Source organism: Mobula birostris, chromosome 15 (genome assembly GCF_030028105.1).
Source record: "Mobula birostris isolate sMobBir1 chromosome 15, sMobBir1.hap1, whole genome shotgun sequence".
NCBI classification, from domain to species: domain Eukaryota; kingdom Metazoa; phylum Chordata; class Chondrichthyes; order Myliobatiformes; family Myliobatidae; genus Mobula; species Mobula birostris.
In genome coordinates, this window is record NC_092384.1 from 24,981,468 (window position 1) to 25,000,595 (window position 19,128).

Here is a 19,128-nt window from a genome sequence, read left to right on the forward strand (position 1 = left end):
AATACAGTTTCAATTTGTGGCCAAAAATAAGCTTAATCTTTTGATTTGGTATGAGCTGAACCCTCTGTGACACAAACTTTGAAATAGCACCCCATACCATTTAAACAAACTAGTGATTTTACGGTTTCCTGAAAGATTCTGTGAACTTGCCTCTCAGGAACGCAGCACCTTGCAGGCAGATGAATATTGGCTATCGCTATCGGAAGAGAGAGTCTCGATTAAAGCATCAAACCAGATTAAAGTATAAAGGCCCAAGAACAGAAAGGAACCAATGTTCAACCCCATTACTCCGTGCCAGCTTAGATCCCCCACCTGAACCCATTCTGTCTGCCTGTGTTTAACCTGTCTCCCTCTCCTCTTGCTACTATCATCAGGCAGAAGGTGTAGGAGCCTTGGGTCCATGCTGCCAGGTTCGGGTCCACTGGCTTTCACTAGCCTAACACTGAACAAACTCTGCAGCCTGTGGACTCACTTTTGGGGACTCTGTAGCTCATATTCTCAGTTTTACTTGTTTACTTTTTTCTTATTATTCGCATGATTAGTCCTCATTTACACATTAGATGTTTGTCTTTTTTTTTCTTGGATTCTCTTTTATTTCTTTGTTTTCTTTTGGCTGCCTGCATGAAATCTCAAAATTGCATATGGTATACATATTTGGATAGTTAATTTATTTTGAACTAGACAACGGGGTGACCCGTTGGGGCACTTTTTGAGAGAAGGGTAGTGCAGTCTGATGTGACCAGAATGAACATTAAATTTTCCTGAATGCGATTGGTATCGCTTTGCTTTGGAAACTGAAGTAGAAAATGTCAGTTTATAAAAGAAGAACGACGCGTAGCAAAGCGAATACAGCTCCTCCTCGTTTAACGAAGGACATTTTTGATGGCATCATTTCTGGTTTATCCACCATCTCGTGCCTCTTGTTGTTATTCTGGAGACGTGCATTCCTTTCATCCCCCGTTTCTTCATCTCTTCTGCTGTTTGTTCTTTGTCTCTGATCCTGGAGACGTGCATTTCTCTGTCTCTTCCTCTCTCCTCCTCCTGTGGCTGCTTTTGTCATTATGGAGACATGCAGCCCTTTCATCCCCCATTTCTTCAGCTCTTCTGCTGTTTGTTGTTTGTCTCTGATCCTGGAGATGTGCATACCTGTCCTCCTCTGTCTCTTCATCTCTCATCTTTTTTTGTCCTGACTCTTTGATCCTGGAGTTGTGCGGCCCTGGCCTCATCGGATTCTTGTTCTCTCCCTCTCCTTGTTGCTTCCCGATGACGTTTGGTGTCATCTCTTGACCATAATGTCCCCCTTCCCTTTCCACGCGGCATAATTAGGCTGACCATTTTTTTTTTACCCCAATGCTGGATAGAAGATACGAAGCACTAACACCAAAGGATGCTGATTCTTGATGATGTGGTTGGCGCTCTCCTAAATGGACGTGATATAGTCACTGCTGTCCTTTGACTGCAGCAAAGGGTTTTATTGGTGTCTCGAAGTACGTCATTACAATAAGATTTAAATGTCTCTTATTGATGGGTAGCAGTTAGATCTGTCCCAATCCTGCACACGCTGATGGTCGTTAGCAGAATGTGACCCCTCGAAACAGAGCTGCCCTGCCCTTTTGCTCCAGTAGGTGTCGCTGCTGAGGCTGGCCGTGCGCATGCGTCCCAATTTCCATGATGGCCGATCGGCTCTCAGGTCAAAGCCAGCCTGCTGATTTTTGGCGAATGAGCAATTTTATACAAATATATAACTCTGAACTTTGACTGCATTCTATAAGTTAGCGCATTTTAATTCGATTTAGTCAAAAGAAGTGCCACTGTAATGCACTGTTTGCACTAATTGGGGGTCACAAACAGATGGAGCATGAGAGTTTTAGTAGTATATAGACTAAGCAACTGACTATTGCTCTCCATGAGGAGAATAAGATAAATTCTGCTGTCCTTAGGTAGAAAGAACCTGTGATTTCCTCCAACGTTTAGAGTGCATTGCAAACCTGACAATGCTGCCACTGCTTCACCCTGGAAAAACAGAGAAGTAGAAGTGCTGATCCCACTGTAATCTCAGTCACTGTAAAGGCAGTCCTGGGCTCATTAATTTTGAGAATGGCCTTGAATGGGATCATCAAGCTTATGGAAATATTTTTAAAGCAACATAACTTACAATGAGGAGGTCTTTTACAGTTTCAGCGAAGCCTACAGTGTGCATAGAAACTGCCACTGCATTTGCAAAAGCGAAAATGAGACCAATAGGGCCTCCAAGCTCTGGTCCAAGGCTCCTGGAGATGAGGAAATACGTTCCACCTGAAAAATAGCAACAAAGTGCAGAGGAATGAAAAATAATTTTCACAGGAATGAAACAGCCCTGGCTGTGATTTCTACTACTATGTCAGAATTTGGCTTTTAATTTATGTACACTTTAAAATATGCTCAAGTGTCCCTGTCTTCGGTGCTTCCCTACCCCATGGTTCAGATCTTAAATAGTGAAGAATGCTGACTTGTAAAAAAGTAAAGGCCATTTGGACTATTTACAGTTACATGAAGTTTAACCTAGTCACAGCAACCCAAGACCAGCCCCAATCCACTTACTTCCCCTGAGCCCCTAAACATGTTCCTCCATATCTTTGCTCCAAAATTTGGTTCATGAAATCCACTTCTTTCTCCTATTAACCAAGGCCCTTTAACTGCTAATCACAGAAAGGTTTAAACTTGCAAAGCAGATTACTTGCAAACCAACTTAATCCAACTCCATAACAATAATGATTGAATTGCACTAATTATTCCTCTCCTTTGATGGCAATAACCTCATACACGAGGCTGTCAACTTCAGAACTGACTATTCCAATGCTGTCCTGCTGAAACCTATTATAGACCTTTCAGAACTTTCAGCTCAATCAAAGATTAGCTACCATCCTCTTCCCTTCAACAATTCACATTTACTAACCAACATCGACTTTCAAATTTAAAAGAACTGTATAAATTCTACTAGCAGAAATTGCAGTAAGCAATGCAAAGTAAATAAAATATACCTGATTTGACCTTGCCGTTAGTAGATATTGCTGATATGGATAAACCTGTGATACTAGTTACAATTACAGACATTAAGATGATTAACCACGTCAAAGCTGTAATGGAAGCAAACAAAATCAATGTTATTGGTGTTTTCGTCACAATCGTAAAATATTCAGTGCTTCAAAATACCTGTAGCTGGGCTTCAAAATAGCCTAATAGGTGTTAGCTTGCTTGACATACACTCAGTGACCACTTTATTAGGCACACCTGCTCATTAATGCAAATATCTAATCAGCCAATCATGTGACAGCGACTCAACATATAAAAGCATACAGATATTATCAAAAGCTTCAGTTGTTGCAGACAAAACATTGCAATGGGGAAGAAATGTGATCTAAGTGACTTTGAACATGAAATGATTGTTGGTACCAGATGAAATGGTTCGAATATCTCAGAAACTGCTGACCTCCTGGGCTTTTCATGCACAACAGTCTCTAGAGTTTACGGAGAATGGTGCAAAACATAAAATAAAATCTAGTGAGCGGCAGTTCTGAGAGTGAAAATGCCTTGTTGATGAGGGAGGTCAGAGAATAGCCAGACCGGTTCAAGCCGACAGGAAAGCGACGGCAACTCAAATAACCACACGTTACAACAGTGTGTTGCAGAAGAGCATCTCTGAACGCACTCGTCGAATCTTGAAGTGGATGGACGACAGCTGCAGAAGTCCACGGACGCACACTCAGTGGCCACTTCATTATGTGCAGGAGGTACCTGTTGCAATATTGGTTCATGATAAGAGCATCACTGAGTGATACAGAGATGGCAACACTTAGCGAAAACTTAACACAACGGCCGCTCTGCTGGGAGGCTCACTTGAACATAGTTTGTTTCTCTTTATTTTTCCCCAAGATTTAGTTCAGCTGCTAATGGAGTGATGATCTCATTATCTCCCAATTATGATACTTTCAACTGTCTCTTTAAATCCTACCAACATGCAGAATTCCATTCCTTCCCGAAATGTGTTCTTCGCACATGAAGTGGAACTGTGGTCACATTATGTCAACAAATTACAATAATTAACCATTTTAATGCAATAAAACATCCTAACAACATCACATCATATGAGGTGATATTCAGACAAGTTTGGATGTCGTAAAATTGTATCAAGCTGATATCTATGAAAGTGAATATACAGTATATAGCAAATAAAGTTGATTCTTGATCCTTTATTTCATAAAGCTGGTTCTGCTTTAATTCTCATTAAAGGCTGATTTATACTTCTGCGTAGTAGCCTACGCCGTAGCCTACACAAGTGGCCTACGCCGTTGTGAGCATTTATATTTGTACGTTGGTGTGTCTGCGTCACTCTGCAATTCACAGCCAAAACGCTAGTTAGCGGTGGGGTTTCTATGCCACTGTGTTGAGTTTCAGAAGAAACTCAAACTTCAAACAATGGCGACTGAAACTGAAGAAGGGTGAACTTTCTCTGCTTGTCCGGCCACTGAGAGACATGGACGAGGAAATGCATTTCAAATCTTTTTGGATGTCGGCAGGTAGATTTGACGATTTGGTTCATTGTCTCCAACCATTTATTTCGCATCAGTGTACGCACAGTATACTCAGAAACTGGCAATTACCATTCGAGTTTTAGCTTCAGGTGGAAGTCGACAGGCTGTAGCAGCTAGCTACAAACTGGTGTCAAGCAAAGGGTCCGCCATAATTTCAGAGGTCTGTAAAGCTTTATGGAAAACATTGCAGCCAGAGTTCCTTCTCTGCCATTCAGTCACCCAATGGGAAGCTATTGCAGCGTAGGAAGAAATGCAATGCTACCAAGCAGGCCAATCACAGTTGTTGTGATCTGCGTCACCACAACGCGTAGTTACAATTTTGGGGAGGTGCTACGGCGTAGGGTACGTGGCTACGCCATACCTACGATGTAGTTTTGATACTGAAGTATAAATTGGCCTTAAGGCAGAACTCATTCAGTGTGCACAGGTACATCCCAGCTATGTTCAGTCCTGGCCTATCCTCATGAAACACAGGCAAATCATGTATAAGTATTTGTTGGATGGTGATCCCAACTAATTTTCTGCTGGTGTCAAGGCATTAAAGGGTCAAAGTGACCATCACAATGAGGAACAAAGATCATTATTGTGAATAATACATTACATTCACGCTGACCCAAGGCAGCCAGTGAAACTATTCTAAAATACATTTTTAAAGAAATAAATCATTTATAAAAATTATTCAGTACACATCATGACACAATATAACATTATTCCATAGCTGTATTTTCTGTATTAGTGTGAGAAACACTCGGAAAATGTCATCCCCATCTCACAGTCTCTGCGGAGTAATTATTTGTTAAAATGTTTGCAAGCAAAAAAATTGCAAACAAAATTGAGGCATTTTAATTCTTTATCAATGAAACAAATTCAAATAATCATGCAAACACTTCTCTTTATTTTGAAAAGTAAACCAATTGAATCAATATTGGCACAATGGCTGGGCTGGTAGAGCCACTGCCTCACAGCACGAGAGACCCTGGTTTAATCTTCACCCCAAAGATATGTGAGCTGGTAGACTAAGTGGCTGCTGTAACTTGCCCCTAGTGTGTAGGTTAGTGGTAGAATCTGGGGGAAGTTGAGGAGAAAATTAGAATAAAATGGGAATTAATGTAGCAATGGTAAAATTAAATCTTAATGGTCAGTGCAGACTCTGTAGGCACTGAATCTCTTAATAAAAAAAACTTCAAAGTCTACAAATGTTCACTTGCCTATTCCAGCCTGTGCAGTAATCCATGATAGCCGTAAATAGAGAATAACTCCCCAGATATTCAGCATACATCGAACCTAAGTAGGAAAACAATAATTATTATAGCAAATGCATTTAAAAAGGCTTCCACATTCCAGTCAATAAGGTTAAGATTACTATGATGTGCACAATGTAATCTCTATGTAGTCTATTATGTTGTTACCAGATGCTATCAATTGAATTGCTGCTCCCTAATGTCTTGCCTGAAAAAAATTTATTCAAGATACAAGTTTATGGTAAAACATATTAAGAATTCTCATGTGAAGGTTTGACAAATGAACGTCCATATGATTTTCTGGTTATTGGCGTATTTGCCACTGACCTCAGAGACAAAAAAAAAATCACTGATCTCTCTGGCACAGATTTTCTTGTTTCTAATCTTAATTGAATCAGATGTCTGTTAAAAGGGATCTGCAATATCTAGCATCAACTGTATCGTCAAATTGACTGAATAATTAATCATATTGGAGAATTCTTAGATTATTTGGATAGGCAACAATTTAGTTCAGATCCAAACAAAATATCATAATATGACTTCTAGCTGACTTTTAAATTTGCCCAACTTTATTGAACTTATTTTAAAGTCTATCATATGAGATAATGGTAGAAAGTTGTACACACAAAAAAAAATCACTTTTAAAAAAATAATTCACTGTCTGAAGTAAATACCACTCAAATTTAGTTTGTTATAGCCAAGTTATTTTCGCATTAATTAGGACATGCGAAGAATGCAACACCATTTAACAAAGTGTTATATTTTCCAGTCAATTTTGCAGCAAGAATAGTGTGCATATAATCAAACTTCTTGTCAAAGCAGTGGATTCCATTTGTAGGGGTTATAATACTGCAGCTTGCAGCACAGTATGACAACACTTCCCAGGTTTCTGCATTTAACCATGTATGTATCAACACCCACAAACTGCTACCAGCTTCAACATAATTGCAGCAACCACATTTTAAATCATCCTCACGACACAAAGATCATTAACCACTTTGTTCATTATGACAACTGTGTTAAAAACAGTACTCTAATGATTCAACTGGATACAAATTCACCCATTATATAGATTAAGAATTGATTCGTGTGAATTGTACCTTCTCATGTAACAGCAATTGAACAATAACTTGATCTTTAGGCTGATTTTGCTGTAAAGCTTCTTTCCCTCATTTCCCAGACTTGACATCTACATTAATCCTTGCTAGAATGCTTGACTTTGTAAAGGATTACGTAAACAGACTGCAGTGGAATGCTACTGCATTTGCTGAGTTAACTGTCAGAAAGGCCAGACAACATCATAGTGATGCTCAAAATGAGGATTGAGAGCTGCCATCTACGTTCTGAAACAACACATCGCTGATTTCTTGTCAACACTAAGAGAAAATTTTGACACCTGGAACATATAAAATGTTGGCTGAATTTCCTGAGAATACATAACGTTAAGTCTTCTCACAACTGTGGAGAAGCCTGAACTGATATTATTCCACTACTGACACATTATAGGATGCACTCTAAGACAAAATCTGTTCTTCTCTCTAAAAGCAAAAAATATCCTAAAGTGCATTGATATATTTTCCATGAATGTCTGGAAAAACACTAATTCTTGGACTGACGAATAATCAAATTAATCCTTGAACACAGTTAAAAAATTGTTCATCTTCTTTCAGTTTGTCATGTCACTGCAGATTATAATGGAACACTGATCGCATAACCAGGCAATGACTGATCATTTCACTGTAACACACGAAAATTGTACAAATATGTGCTATGCTGTTACAGAATGACTTTACCACCTATTGCTTGCAAATATTAGAACCTAATTGACTGTGGAGGGAAAAAAAGTCATTATAGCAAATAATACCCTCATGCACTCTGATGTAGAATAATCATTTTGGAAAGAAAGAATACATACCATTACACCTTTTATCCAACCAAATCGGACAGGTTTCTCTCGAACCTCATCACTTAGCACCCGTCTCTCCCTTTTGCCAAGTTCATCATTCGTTTCACTTTCCTGCAAGGGAGGTGAAACCTGCTCTGTGCCCTGGAAAGCAATAGAATCATGGCAAGAATTCAGAAATCCATGTATATCTGGTAATGCAATGCATGGGCTCCAAGCACAGAATTATGGTTGCACTACATTCCATCCTTAATACACACTAAAAACAAAAAAAAAATGCAAAGGTTCAAAATGTGAACTATCACTGGAAAACACTGATTAGAGTATTATCTAAAATATAAGCCTGCTGCTTCTGAATCTACCATATACTTAAAACATTTTGTGTTCTTACCTTGATCCATTTTAGACAACTTCATGGCACCAAATAAGGCAGTATCTTATTTAGAACAACACATTGTTCAGCTACAATCTCAAGATGACACAAGGTTATGCCCACCTCAATTAGCTCCTTCTGGGTAGGGGGATTATTAATCCATTAAATAATTTGTAAATTCATTCAAGATTGGCCTCAGCTCAATCTCTGTACCTTGTTAACTATTTCTTTGCATATGAGATTGTCAGATCCAAATATACCCGGAGCCTCCATGAACTCATGGGCTGCCAACTACAGCTTTGCTTTTATGCCAAAAGACAATAAAAAAAAATCAATGCCTTGCTACTTATTGTTTGGAATGATTCACCCAATGTCATTCTTCACCTACCAACACACGCTCATTTTAATTTTTTAAGCTTAAATGGAGTTCTCACAACTGCACAATTGACAAAGTTAAAGCAGCCATGGGTCACACTCCATCGGAACAGGCCATTCAGCATGCTGAGTATCAATCACCTGTGTACACTTATCCTACCTAAACTCTTTTATTCTTGCTAGATTTCACCCACTCCGCACCCAAAGCTTGGCCACTCGTATACATAATGTGAGAATCTCTAGTACCCAATTAACCTACCCAGACTTGGGGATGTGGGAGGAAATAAACACCCACTTTAAACCCATGGAGTCCCTAGGAGTACATGCAAACTCTGCAGAGACAGAGGTCAGAACTGAATTGATTGAATTAAGACTGTATACATAGTTCCTCTCCACCACCCCTTGTGCTGCATTGGGCAGTAAAATTGCTGTTTCTTCAGCATTTGTCTTTTTTGAAAATGAGGCCGAGTTGCTAGCTGGTTGCTCAACTCAGCATGATGGAAAGCATGCAAGGAGCCAGCTGGATTCAAATCTGGGACCACTCGCCTCAAAGTCCGGTGTAGGTGCCAGTACCAGCTGGCATTTTGGAAGTTTTTGAACTTCTCTTTAAGATCCAGATTTGTTCTTCATCCTAAGCCCTAATATGTCAAAGACAATTTTTTCCCTTGCTCAGTCTCAACTTACTTTGCTCAATTTTATCTTCAATAACATTGCACACTTCAGAATAACAATTTACTAATTAAATGATAGTCCCTAAACACAAGTTGTCCTGCATCCCTTCTCAACCTTTGTCATTACAGATTAAAAAGCATTCTGAACTATATTTTAAACAGCACTATCACAGGATAGTAGCTGAAAGTTAGTGCCCCTAAACGCTGAGATGGCCAGGTAAGACTAGAAAATTTGATCTGTAAAACTCAGGTACCTTTAGAAATGGAACATTTCAACAGGCTGAAATGGACCTGCGGATCTGAGTCCAATGTTTAGAAGACTAACATTTGACTGAAACAGCGAGACTTTATACAACTATGTATTTTTTTTAAATGGTTGAAATTAGGGTTGCCCTAAAATTCTGAAGGGTAAAAAGTATTAACAAATTTAAATAGGTGTATTATCAAAAACATATGCTTTGAGCTCACATGCAAAGTTTTAAAAACCGAGTAGGGTGTGCAGTATCCGAAAAGCTTTCATCTGAACTCGATGCATTTAAAAATGAGGTAAATTCAAAAGAACTTTAAGACAGAGCATATTGAAAATACATCATGTGGTGTGTGAATGATCTACACCGATCAGAATCAGGTCCAAACAAAATGGTATTTATTATGTACAGGTGAATTGAAGGAAGAGCAACAAGTCATTATGGACCGGGTGTGAACCCTCTTACCACCATGTAGCAGCGCAGATCTGCTAAGGTCGGTCTGTTTTTCTTCTCTTCTCCTGCAATCTGTGTGTTGGCATAATATTCGCAACTGGGCACAACATCCAGAGTGTTGTAGCCAAAAGTCCTCAAGTAAAAATTGCTGTTTTGAGTCAGGTTGTTGGAGGAACTGAAGCTGCTGTTAGTGAGCTCAGACTGGTAGTAGATGTTCATGTTGTCCTCTTCGTTGCCAATCAGAGTGTTGATGGTGAACCTGCCATGGGAGATAGCTTCAATTTCTGAGCTGGGAGACTGCACACAGCTTATGGGATCTGCCATTGAATAGGGTCACGGCTATGTGACAGCTTGAGGAAATAATGATAGCGGAAGCTTTACTGCAGATCTTTTATATATGGGAAACCTACAGCAGACAGGAACAGGCACGTAATGGTTCTAGTAAATTAAGTGGACCACTACCCCAGGCATAGTAACTGGAAAAAGGTTTATTACAAAGGTCAGCATAATGGAAATAAGTTTATTACAAAGGTCAGCAGAATGGAAGTAAGTTTATTGCAAAGGTCAGCAGAAATTTTTGTTCATTCCAATTAAAAAAAAGACCTACTCACACAACTCGACCTGGAAAACCAGTAAAGAGAGGTCGAAGTTTAAACTTTTTAAAATGTAGAAAGGAAGCAATTTACATAAAACAAAGTAGAATAAGCGACCAGCCTCAAGAAAAATTCAGAGGCAACCAAATGAATAGTTGATTAAATAATGCCAAGCAAAATTTGTTTAGTGAGGCAGAGGTAAGTATAACAATGAAAACAAAACTACAGCCAGATGGAAGAGTACACTTTGGTTTGATAGGTGCAAAGTAGCCATGGATTTCAGCAATGTAGAAGATGCCCTTCCCAAAATACTACTTTGGTTAGCCCCAAATCATTGTTCATCCAATGAAGTACCTATTGCCATCAGTAAGTATTCCATTTTGGGGAGCTCTTTTTGATCTGAAGAGATCAAATTGTAAACTGAGTTTCACATCTCTCAGAATGAAGTACATTTGATTTTTCTTAAGGAACAAGTTACCCTTGCACCGAAGACTGGCTGCAGGATGGCAGGAGCCAAGATTTCAACAGTATCAAATACATGCATGCATTTGCTGCAGATAACTATAGACTTGGCCTATTCCATAGAACGGCAGGAAGTCATCACACAACATGCTGATGTATTGGTTTCACCCTCCGAATACCACATTGAATTAAGCAATGGTCTGTCAACAGGAAGTGAAGAATTGGCAGGACTTGGTTTCCTCCTTTTAAACCCAATCATACCAAGTTCTCCAATTAAATATTTAATACACTTGGCTATTTAGTCAAGTGGCAGAAGATAAAACTATGAATGCCTTAGAACCATTATGGGTGTTTCAAGAATAGTTATCAGAATCCTGCTGAAGGGTCTCAGCCTGAAACATCAGCTGTTTATTCCTCTCCTCTCCTCTCCACAGATACTCCCTGACCTGTTGAGTTCCTCCAGCATTTTATGAATGTTCTAATATGACTACTTCTCATAAGTTAACACACTGCAGTTCTGACTGGGCATAAATTGAACTGCATTTCATGTGTTTCTTTAAGAGAAACAGGATACTAGAAATCATAATTCAAAAATATGTAATGACGGAAGGAATCAATTTAAATTTTAACGTCTAATAATTTCCAGGTACTGTTATAAACAAACATATAGCATAGAAACTGGCACTAAACGAAGCTGAATTACATAGCAACAAAGTGAAGTCAAAACTCTATAACCTGTTTTTATTTTAAGCCTGAGGAAGTCATGGATAATTTATTCTGTACATTCAATAAACGTGGCTTTAGAATTTCACGCTCAAGAGTCAGATAAACAGAGAGATAATATTTCTAATGAAATGGGTATTTAAGCAACTATTTCCTTTCAGCTCTGCATCACCATGTTGTGAATAATGATATATCTCACCCCCCCAAACCTACCACCTCTAATAGACTCTAGTGAAAAAACTTTTCCACTTCTGAATTATTCTACAAATATATATGTTCAACTTGATAAGCATTAAGCATTTACTAAGATAACAGCACTTACAAAACAATTGTGTCATTTTGATACAAAATCTTAGGAACTGTTACAAAAGTGATGATTTTCAACTGTTGTTAACTTAATTGTAGGCATTGAAACTCAATTAAATATACATTTTCAGGTAATCAGGATTCATATACAAAGTTTATTGATATTTGATTAAAATTTTACATTACAAATGAACAAAAGTAGTCAGCTCTTCATTATAATAAAGTTTAATTTTACACCTTTGGTACACAACTTTGATTTGGTATTGACTGTAAAAGAGATGCCTTCAATTTTATACAAATGCATTTAACATAGAAAGCAGAATTGATTTTTGAAATTTGGTACAAAATAATCACATTAAGCAGAATTAATAATTTACAATGTAATTTCAAGCATTTAAGTGAGTTACTTACAACCCAAAGGTGCAGAGATGAGGGTAGATTTATAGGGAAAGTTGCTATATAATCGGGAACAGCGGATCAACTGTTGGGGCTCTGTACTTGGCAAATCGTGTGCTCTCTCTCTTTCTCTCTCTCGTAGGTGAGGGAGAGTTTGTAGCTGATTCTCCAGTCAGAGAATTCAAGAAAAAAAAAAGTGGCATGGCAGACTTTTAACACCACAAATCAGCAGGTTGCTTGTCTTTGTTGGTCTCCCCTTTTGCTGTGAAAGGAGGACACCCCTCTGTCCCTTTATTAGGGAGAGTAAGAAAGCCTGTAGTATGTTGAATTTTCAGGTGAATGATTAGCTTTTGTTGTACTGCAGATCATGGTCTTTCTTGGGGCTTTGCTATTGCTTGCTTGTTGGGTGAATGGTGGTGATGCATTTTTTGCTGGTTTGTGGCGGGCGGGGGGGAAGGCCATTGCTTTGCTGCTGCTTGTGCATGGGGGGACTTTGGGGACCCAAGGTTTTTACTGTCACTCATTCTTTGGGGCACACTTCTGTTTTCCTGGATGTCTGCAAAGAACAAGAATTTCAGATTGTATATTGTATACATCCTCTGATATTAAATAGAACTATTGAACTATATAAATGCAGAGAATGAAGAGAATTTTCATTGAAAGGAATGTTCCATTTTCATTGGTGACTTGTTGGGTGGGGGGAAATGGAGCAGACAAACAGGCAACTAATAGAATGGCAAATAAACACAATTAATTAGTCACATAATTAATCCAAAGATTCTCTATTCTGACAACTTTGCAGATTTTTGCTATCAATCTTAATAGCACTACTACTGTTATTACAGATTCTCCATTTGCCATTACACTATAGCTGATTAGACACTGCTGTTCTTTCCCGATTTTTTAATTTTTAAAAATTTTATTTAGAGATACAGTGCAGACAGGCCCTTCAAGCCCAATGAGCCACATTGCCAAGCAACCCACCAAGTTAACTGTAGCCCAATCACAGGACAATCTAAAATAACCAATTAACTCACTAACTTGTATTTCTTTGGACAGTGGGAGGAAGATAGAGCACAAGAACAAAGCCACAGTCATGGTGAGAACATACAAAGTCCTTACAGATAGTGCTGGAACTGAACTCCAAACTCTGATGTCTCGAGCTATAATAGCATTGTGCTACTGTGGCACCCTTGTTCATTTGCTCTAGTCCCACTGCAAAAGGACCAAAAGGAGGCCAACAAATGCTCCTAAAAAACAAGCTCTTGCATTTTTCGTTTGTGTGCAGCGAAACATTTGACCTCTGCTCGATACTTTTCCTTAATTGAATGGAGGTGAGCAACTATGTTCAAAGTGTCTGATGCCTCTGTACAGCTGGAGCACCTGGTGTTGCCATATAAATGTAAATGCGGTTTTCCTTTTTTATAAATAAAAGGAATGAAAGTACAATTAATTAAAAAGATAAAGCTATTATCACTTACCTCAGCTTCGAGTAATACAAGAACATTTTCAAAGCAGGTCTTGCAGTGAAGACAGTGGTATGATGCAACCCTGGTGTTGTGAAATAGCCGGATTGTAGCAGTTGCTTTTTGCCGGCCTGATTCACAACACCAGCTGCTGCACCAATACCGACCTCGGATTAATGGCAGCACATCGGCCTGTCCAGCACTCTTGCGTACCTCACTGCAGTAGCTATAAAATCAAGTTAAATTAATTTGTTCATTCAGTCAAAAGAACCGACAGATGGATGGTGGATTACCTGCAATCACAGCAGGATCTCATCTGGATCACAGGTACTGAGGGAGATCGAATGGCCAAGCTTTGTTAACTACTATTGTGCAACTTGCATCAAAGCAAAAAAATCAGCCATTTTCTTCTCAAAAGAGAGGGAGAGAAGAAACCATTTTGTGCAGTGAGTTGCAATGGTCTGAAACACCTGGCTGAAAAGGGTGATGGAAGGAATGCAACAGTAATGTACAAGAAGCAAATTGGATATATACTTGGAAAACTAAGTACATGGACAGATTTTATGGGTAGTTGGGTCAGGTACAGTAAGTCGAATGGCCCTGTGTGTAGAACGATTTCCAAAAGGAACAATACAGTGGCACTTTATATCTGTAAGTCAAATAGTAAAATGGTGTACAAGTGAAAATATGGTTGGACAAATATCTACAACTTTACCTGATAGCAATGTAATTGAACAAGCAACTTATAAAAGGAGCTTCAATAGAGAAACCAACTAGAACTGGAGTGACCAACTTCAATCAACACATTTTGATGATTGACAGATATTGGTTAAAGTACTTAAAGCATAAGGGAAGGATTTTCTTTAGAGATACAACTTTGTAGCTGTCTGCAATTCTTTAAAATGAATTACATTTTCTATTTACATTACTGTGATTGAACTTGTCGCAGAAAGTACTCAACTCATTTCTTACAACTAGGTCTTGAAACAACCAAGAACAAAGAAACCATGCAGAGAGCTATAGCAATAGATATATACTTACACATTCATTCAGAGAAAAGTGTAAAATAATTATTTTTCTCAAACAAATACAAGAGCAACTTTAGTGTAAGGGTGCAATAAAACAAACATCATCTGCGATAACAAGTTTGTGATTTTCCATTTATTTTAAAACTGGAGATTCAACTAAACAAGGGTAAGAGTTTCCAAAAAGTGAAAATTAAAATTTTAAAGAAAAATAACATTTCCAATTTGAAAAAATATAAAGTGAACTCCAAAAGCAAACATCTATTAAACCATTGGCTTAATGTTCCGTTGTGAAATCTTTCAACTCTGTCAGTTCATGAGGACCTCCATCTGCACCAGGCGTGCATTTGTATCACCAGCCATCCTGTATGGTATCATTCCAGCAAACGTTATTAAGGCACGTGCCTGGCGTCGGAGTTGCTGTAAAGAAACCAAAGGAAACGTGTAACAAAATATTTTTAAGAAATATGATGCAAAAGCAATTCCAACTGAAACAAGCATCTGATATATTGGTTAACTTTTGAAGAAAACAATGCAGTATACACTAATAATTAAACAAATTAAAAGAATGTATAATCTACAAATATTATCTGATCCATATGACTACCAGAATGGAGAAATGGACTGATCAGATATGCTTTGCAATATAAAAGTACTAGAATCTTGAACTTACTACTAAAGACCAATGGAGGCTTAAAAATGAAACGGACTCCTCTTCCTATACCAATGGAGTATTAATGAATTTGGGAAAAGAGAACATAGAACATAGAATAGTACAGCACAGTACAGGCCCTTTGGCCCACAATGTTGTGCCGACCCTTAAACCCTGCCTCCCATATGAGCCCCCACCTTAAATTCCTCCATATACCTGTCTAGTAGTCTCTTAAACTTCACTAGTGTATCTGCCTCCGCCACTGACTCAGGCAGTGCATTCCACGCACCAACCACTCTCTGAGTAAAAAACCTTCCTCTAATATCCCCCTTGAACTTCCCACTCCTTACCTTAAAGCCATGTCCCCTTGTACTGAGCAGTGGTGCCCTGGGGAAGAGGTGCTGGCTATCCACTCTATCTATTCCTCTTATTATCTTGTACACCTCTATCATGTCTCCTCTCATCCTCCTTCTCTCCAAAGAGTAAAGCCCTAGCTCCCTTAATCTCTGATCATAATGCATACTCTCTAAACCAGGCAGCATCCTGGTAAATCTCCTCTGTACCCTTTCCAATGCTTCCACATCCTTCCTATAAGTGAGGCAACCAGAACTGGACACAGTACTCCAAGTGTGGCCTAACCAGAGTTTTATAGAGCTGCATCATTGCATCGTGACTCTTAAACTCTATCCCTCAACTTATGAAAGCTAACACCCCATAAGCTTTCTTAACTACCCTATCCACCTGCGAGGCAACTTTCGGGGATCTGTGGACATGTACCCCCAGATCCCTCTGCTCCTCCACACTACCAAGTATCCTGCCATTTACTTTGTACTCTGCCTTGGAGTTTGTCCTTCCAAAGTGTACCACCTCACACTTCTCCAGGTTGAACTCCATCTGCCACTTCTCAGCCCACTTCTGCATCCTATCAATGTCTCTCTGCAATCTTTGACAATCCTCTATACTATCTACAACACCACCAACTTTTGTGTCGTCTGCAAACTTGCCAACCCACCCTTCTACCCCGACATCCAGGTCGTTAATGAAAATCACGAAAAGTAGAGGTCACAGAACAGATCCTGTGGGACACCACTAGTCACAATCCTCCAATCTGAACGTACTCCCTCCACGACGACCCTCTGCCCTCTGCAGGCAAAGCAATTCTGAATCCACCTGGTCAAACTTCCCTGGATCCCATGCCTTCTGACTTTCTGAATAAGCCTACCGTGTGGATCCTTGTCAAATGCCTTACTAAAATCCATATAGATCACATCCACTGCACTACCCTCATCTATATGCCTGGTCACCTCCTCAAAGAACTCTATCAGGCTTGTTAGACACGATCTGCCCCTCACCAAGCCATGCTGACTGTCCCTGATCAGACCATGATTCTCTAAATGCCTATAGATCCTATCTCTAAGAATCTTTTCCAACAGCTTTCTCACCACAGATGTAAGGCTCACTGGTCTATAATTACCCGGACTATCCTTACTACCTTTTTTGAACAAGGAGACAACATTCGCCTCCCTCCAATCCTCCGGTACCATTCCCGTGGACAACGAGAACATAAAGATCCTAGCCAGAGGCTCAGCAATCTCTTCCCTCGCCTCGTGGAGCAACCTGGGCAATATTCCATCAGGCCCCGGGGACTTATCCGTCCTAATGTATTTTAACAACTCCAACACCTTCTCTCCCTTAATATCAACATGCTCCAGAACATCAACCTCACTCATATTGTCCTCACCATCATCAAGTTCCATCAAGAGCATGAATACCAAACTTTAATAAAAAGTCTGAGTAAATATTACTGCTAGCATCACCAGCATGTGAACTTTTATGAGTAAATGAATCAAATATCTGCCAAAATTCCACACATGAAATGCTAACAGTATTCATTTCTTGTGGCTTTGTGTTTAAATTAAAAATTTTTAATTGGTAAACTTGTTTACTGTCACATGTATCAAGGTACAATTTAAAAACTTATCACTCATATATATCAATTCATTACAACAGTGCACTGACGCAGAACAAGGTAAAAGATTACCAAACTGCAGAATAAAGTGTTACTGTTACAGAGAAAGTACAGTACAGGTCCACGCAAGACATAATGAAGTAGGTTGTGAAGTGAAGTGGGTTGTGAAATTAAGAGTCATTTTTATCATACCAGGGGACCATGCAAGTATACTTATAACAGCAGGATAGAAGCTGTCATTGAGCATAAAATTTATACAGGATATTAGACAAATTAGGTTAATATATTACATTTTTTTATTCTTTTAAATCTTTCCTTGTATTCCTGCTCCATTTTCACATCTTGCTACTACGATTTCACTTCCTCCTTGCTTATTCGGCTTAAAGTGCAAACTGCGTAAGTCTTATAAATCCATAAAACTTCAGCTGTTTTCATTACCATACTTAGTTTTTTGGATATTTGAAGATGCAGAATAACAAGTTCAGCATTTCTAAATGGTCCCTGAAAGGCAAAAAGTAATGCATTCTTACCGTGTCTCTGTCCTCCATCATGCGCTGAGGTCTTGCAGGGGTGGCTGGGCTTGTACCCTTCAGTCTTTTATACTGGGTAAACAGAATATTCATGGTGGCAAGCAATACTTCAGACAGGTTGTGTCTAATCTGTACAAAGAAGAACTGTTCATTAGTATGCCAATAATTAGTGAATCAGCAACTGAGTTTGTATTCAATGATAAAGTAAATTAGCTGCTGTTTCCATAACAGAAGTAACAATGAAAATGGTTTTTTAAAAAAAACCTTTAATACCATTGCATCTTAATGACCAGTTTTAATTAGGAACCTGTGGTCATGTCAGATTTGGGTCATTGAGTCTTTCAGCAAATCCCTGATTATCAGTTCCAGTGCCATATCTGTGTCAAATGACTGTAGACTTCCTTTAGAACTGCTAGTGACAGTCAGCAACACAAAGCCTTTTTGAAGAATAGATTACACCTTCTCTGGCATGTGTTTTGAAGACATAAAAATATTGCACGCTGGAATGATGATTTAACTTTTGTAATCAATAGAAAGAGACATGTCTTTAGGAGAAGGATAATAGCTCATAAGAAGGACTGCAAAAAATTCCAAAAATAAATGCAGAATGGCCACTGAATTAGCAAATTGATTTTCATCAGTTTTGGTTATTGGTAATAAGATATATTAGGAATAAAGATCTAAATGGGGTAGATGTGCAGGATCTTGTAGTATAAACAAATTCATAGGCATTAGTTTTCCGATGCAGTCTGATCTGCAAAGGCAGTTATGATTTTAATTCTAGAAGGAATAATTGAAAATAACTAGAGAAGTTATGTTAAATTTTTAATTGAACCTTAACTGGACTACATTTAAAGTACAGTGTACATTTCTGGTTACAACATTATAATTAGGGTAAAGAGGTAGTGAAGTGAGTACAAGATTTGCAAAGATATACTTCTAACATTCAGATCAGTTTATTTTCTAGGCTGGATCAATAAAAATGATGAGACAGAATGCAGGAATAGGATCACAAACCCAGTTTCGCAATGTCAAGCTGCTGTAGCGACATAGCCCACCCCGGTCGTTCCCTTCCTTTCCTCTACTTACTACACAACACAGGAGCCGGAAAGTCCAGACATAACAGCTTCTTCTCCACTGCTATCAAACTTCTGTACCAATTCCCTTTCAC

At 38.8% G+C, this 19,128-nt stretch overlaps 2 protein-coding genes and 1 long non-coding RNA gene across 6 annotated transcripts in view; 1 reads left to right on the forward strand and 2 right to left on the reverse strand.

Moving 5' to 3' along the window:
• The window catches only part of slc12a3 (solute carrier family 12 member 3), a 72,436-nt gene extending 62,229 nt beyond the window's left edge, over window positions 1-10,207 (reverse strand). For both annotated transcript variants that reach the window (XM_072279473.1, XM_072279471.1), the window contains exons 1-5: window positions 9,848-10,207; window positions 7,728-7,859; window positions 5,780-5,855; window positions 3,021-3,116; window positions 2,156-2,295 (exon numbers count right to left, since the gene is read on the reverse strand). In XM_072279473.1, the coding sequence (XP_072135574.1) occupies window positions 2,156-2,295; window positions 3,021-3,116; window positions 5,780-5,855; window positions 7,728-7,859; window positions 9,848-10,159 (756 nt within the window). In that variant the 5' untranslated portion in view covers window positions 10,160-10,207. The remainder of the gene's footprint in view (window positions 1-2,155; window positions 2,296-3,020; window positions 3,117-5,779; window positions 5,856-7,727; window positions 7,860-9,847) is intronic.
• LOC140210487 (uncharacterized) overlaps window positions 1-19,128 on the forward strand; it is a 143,951-nt gene that overhangs the window by 106,295 nt on the left and 18,528 nt on the right. The window lies entirely within an intron of this gene.
• The window catches only part of nup93 (nucleoporin 93), a 168,334-nt gene continuing 164,141 nt past the window's right edge, over window positions 14,936-19,128 (reverse strand). For all 3 annotated transcript variants that reach the window (XM_072279474.1, XM_072279475.1, XM_072279476.1), the window contains 2 exons: window positions 17,958-18,086; window positions 14,936-15,226 (listed from right to left, as the gene is read on the reverse strand). In XM_072279474.1, the coding sequence (XP_072135575.1) occupies window positions 15,116-15,226; window positions 17,958-18,086 (240 nt within the window). In that variant the 3' untranslated portion in view covers window positions 14,936-15,115. The remainder of the gene's footprint in view (window positions 15,227-17,957; window positions 18,087-19,128) is intronic.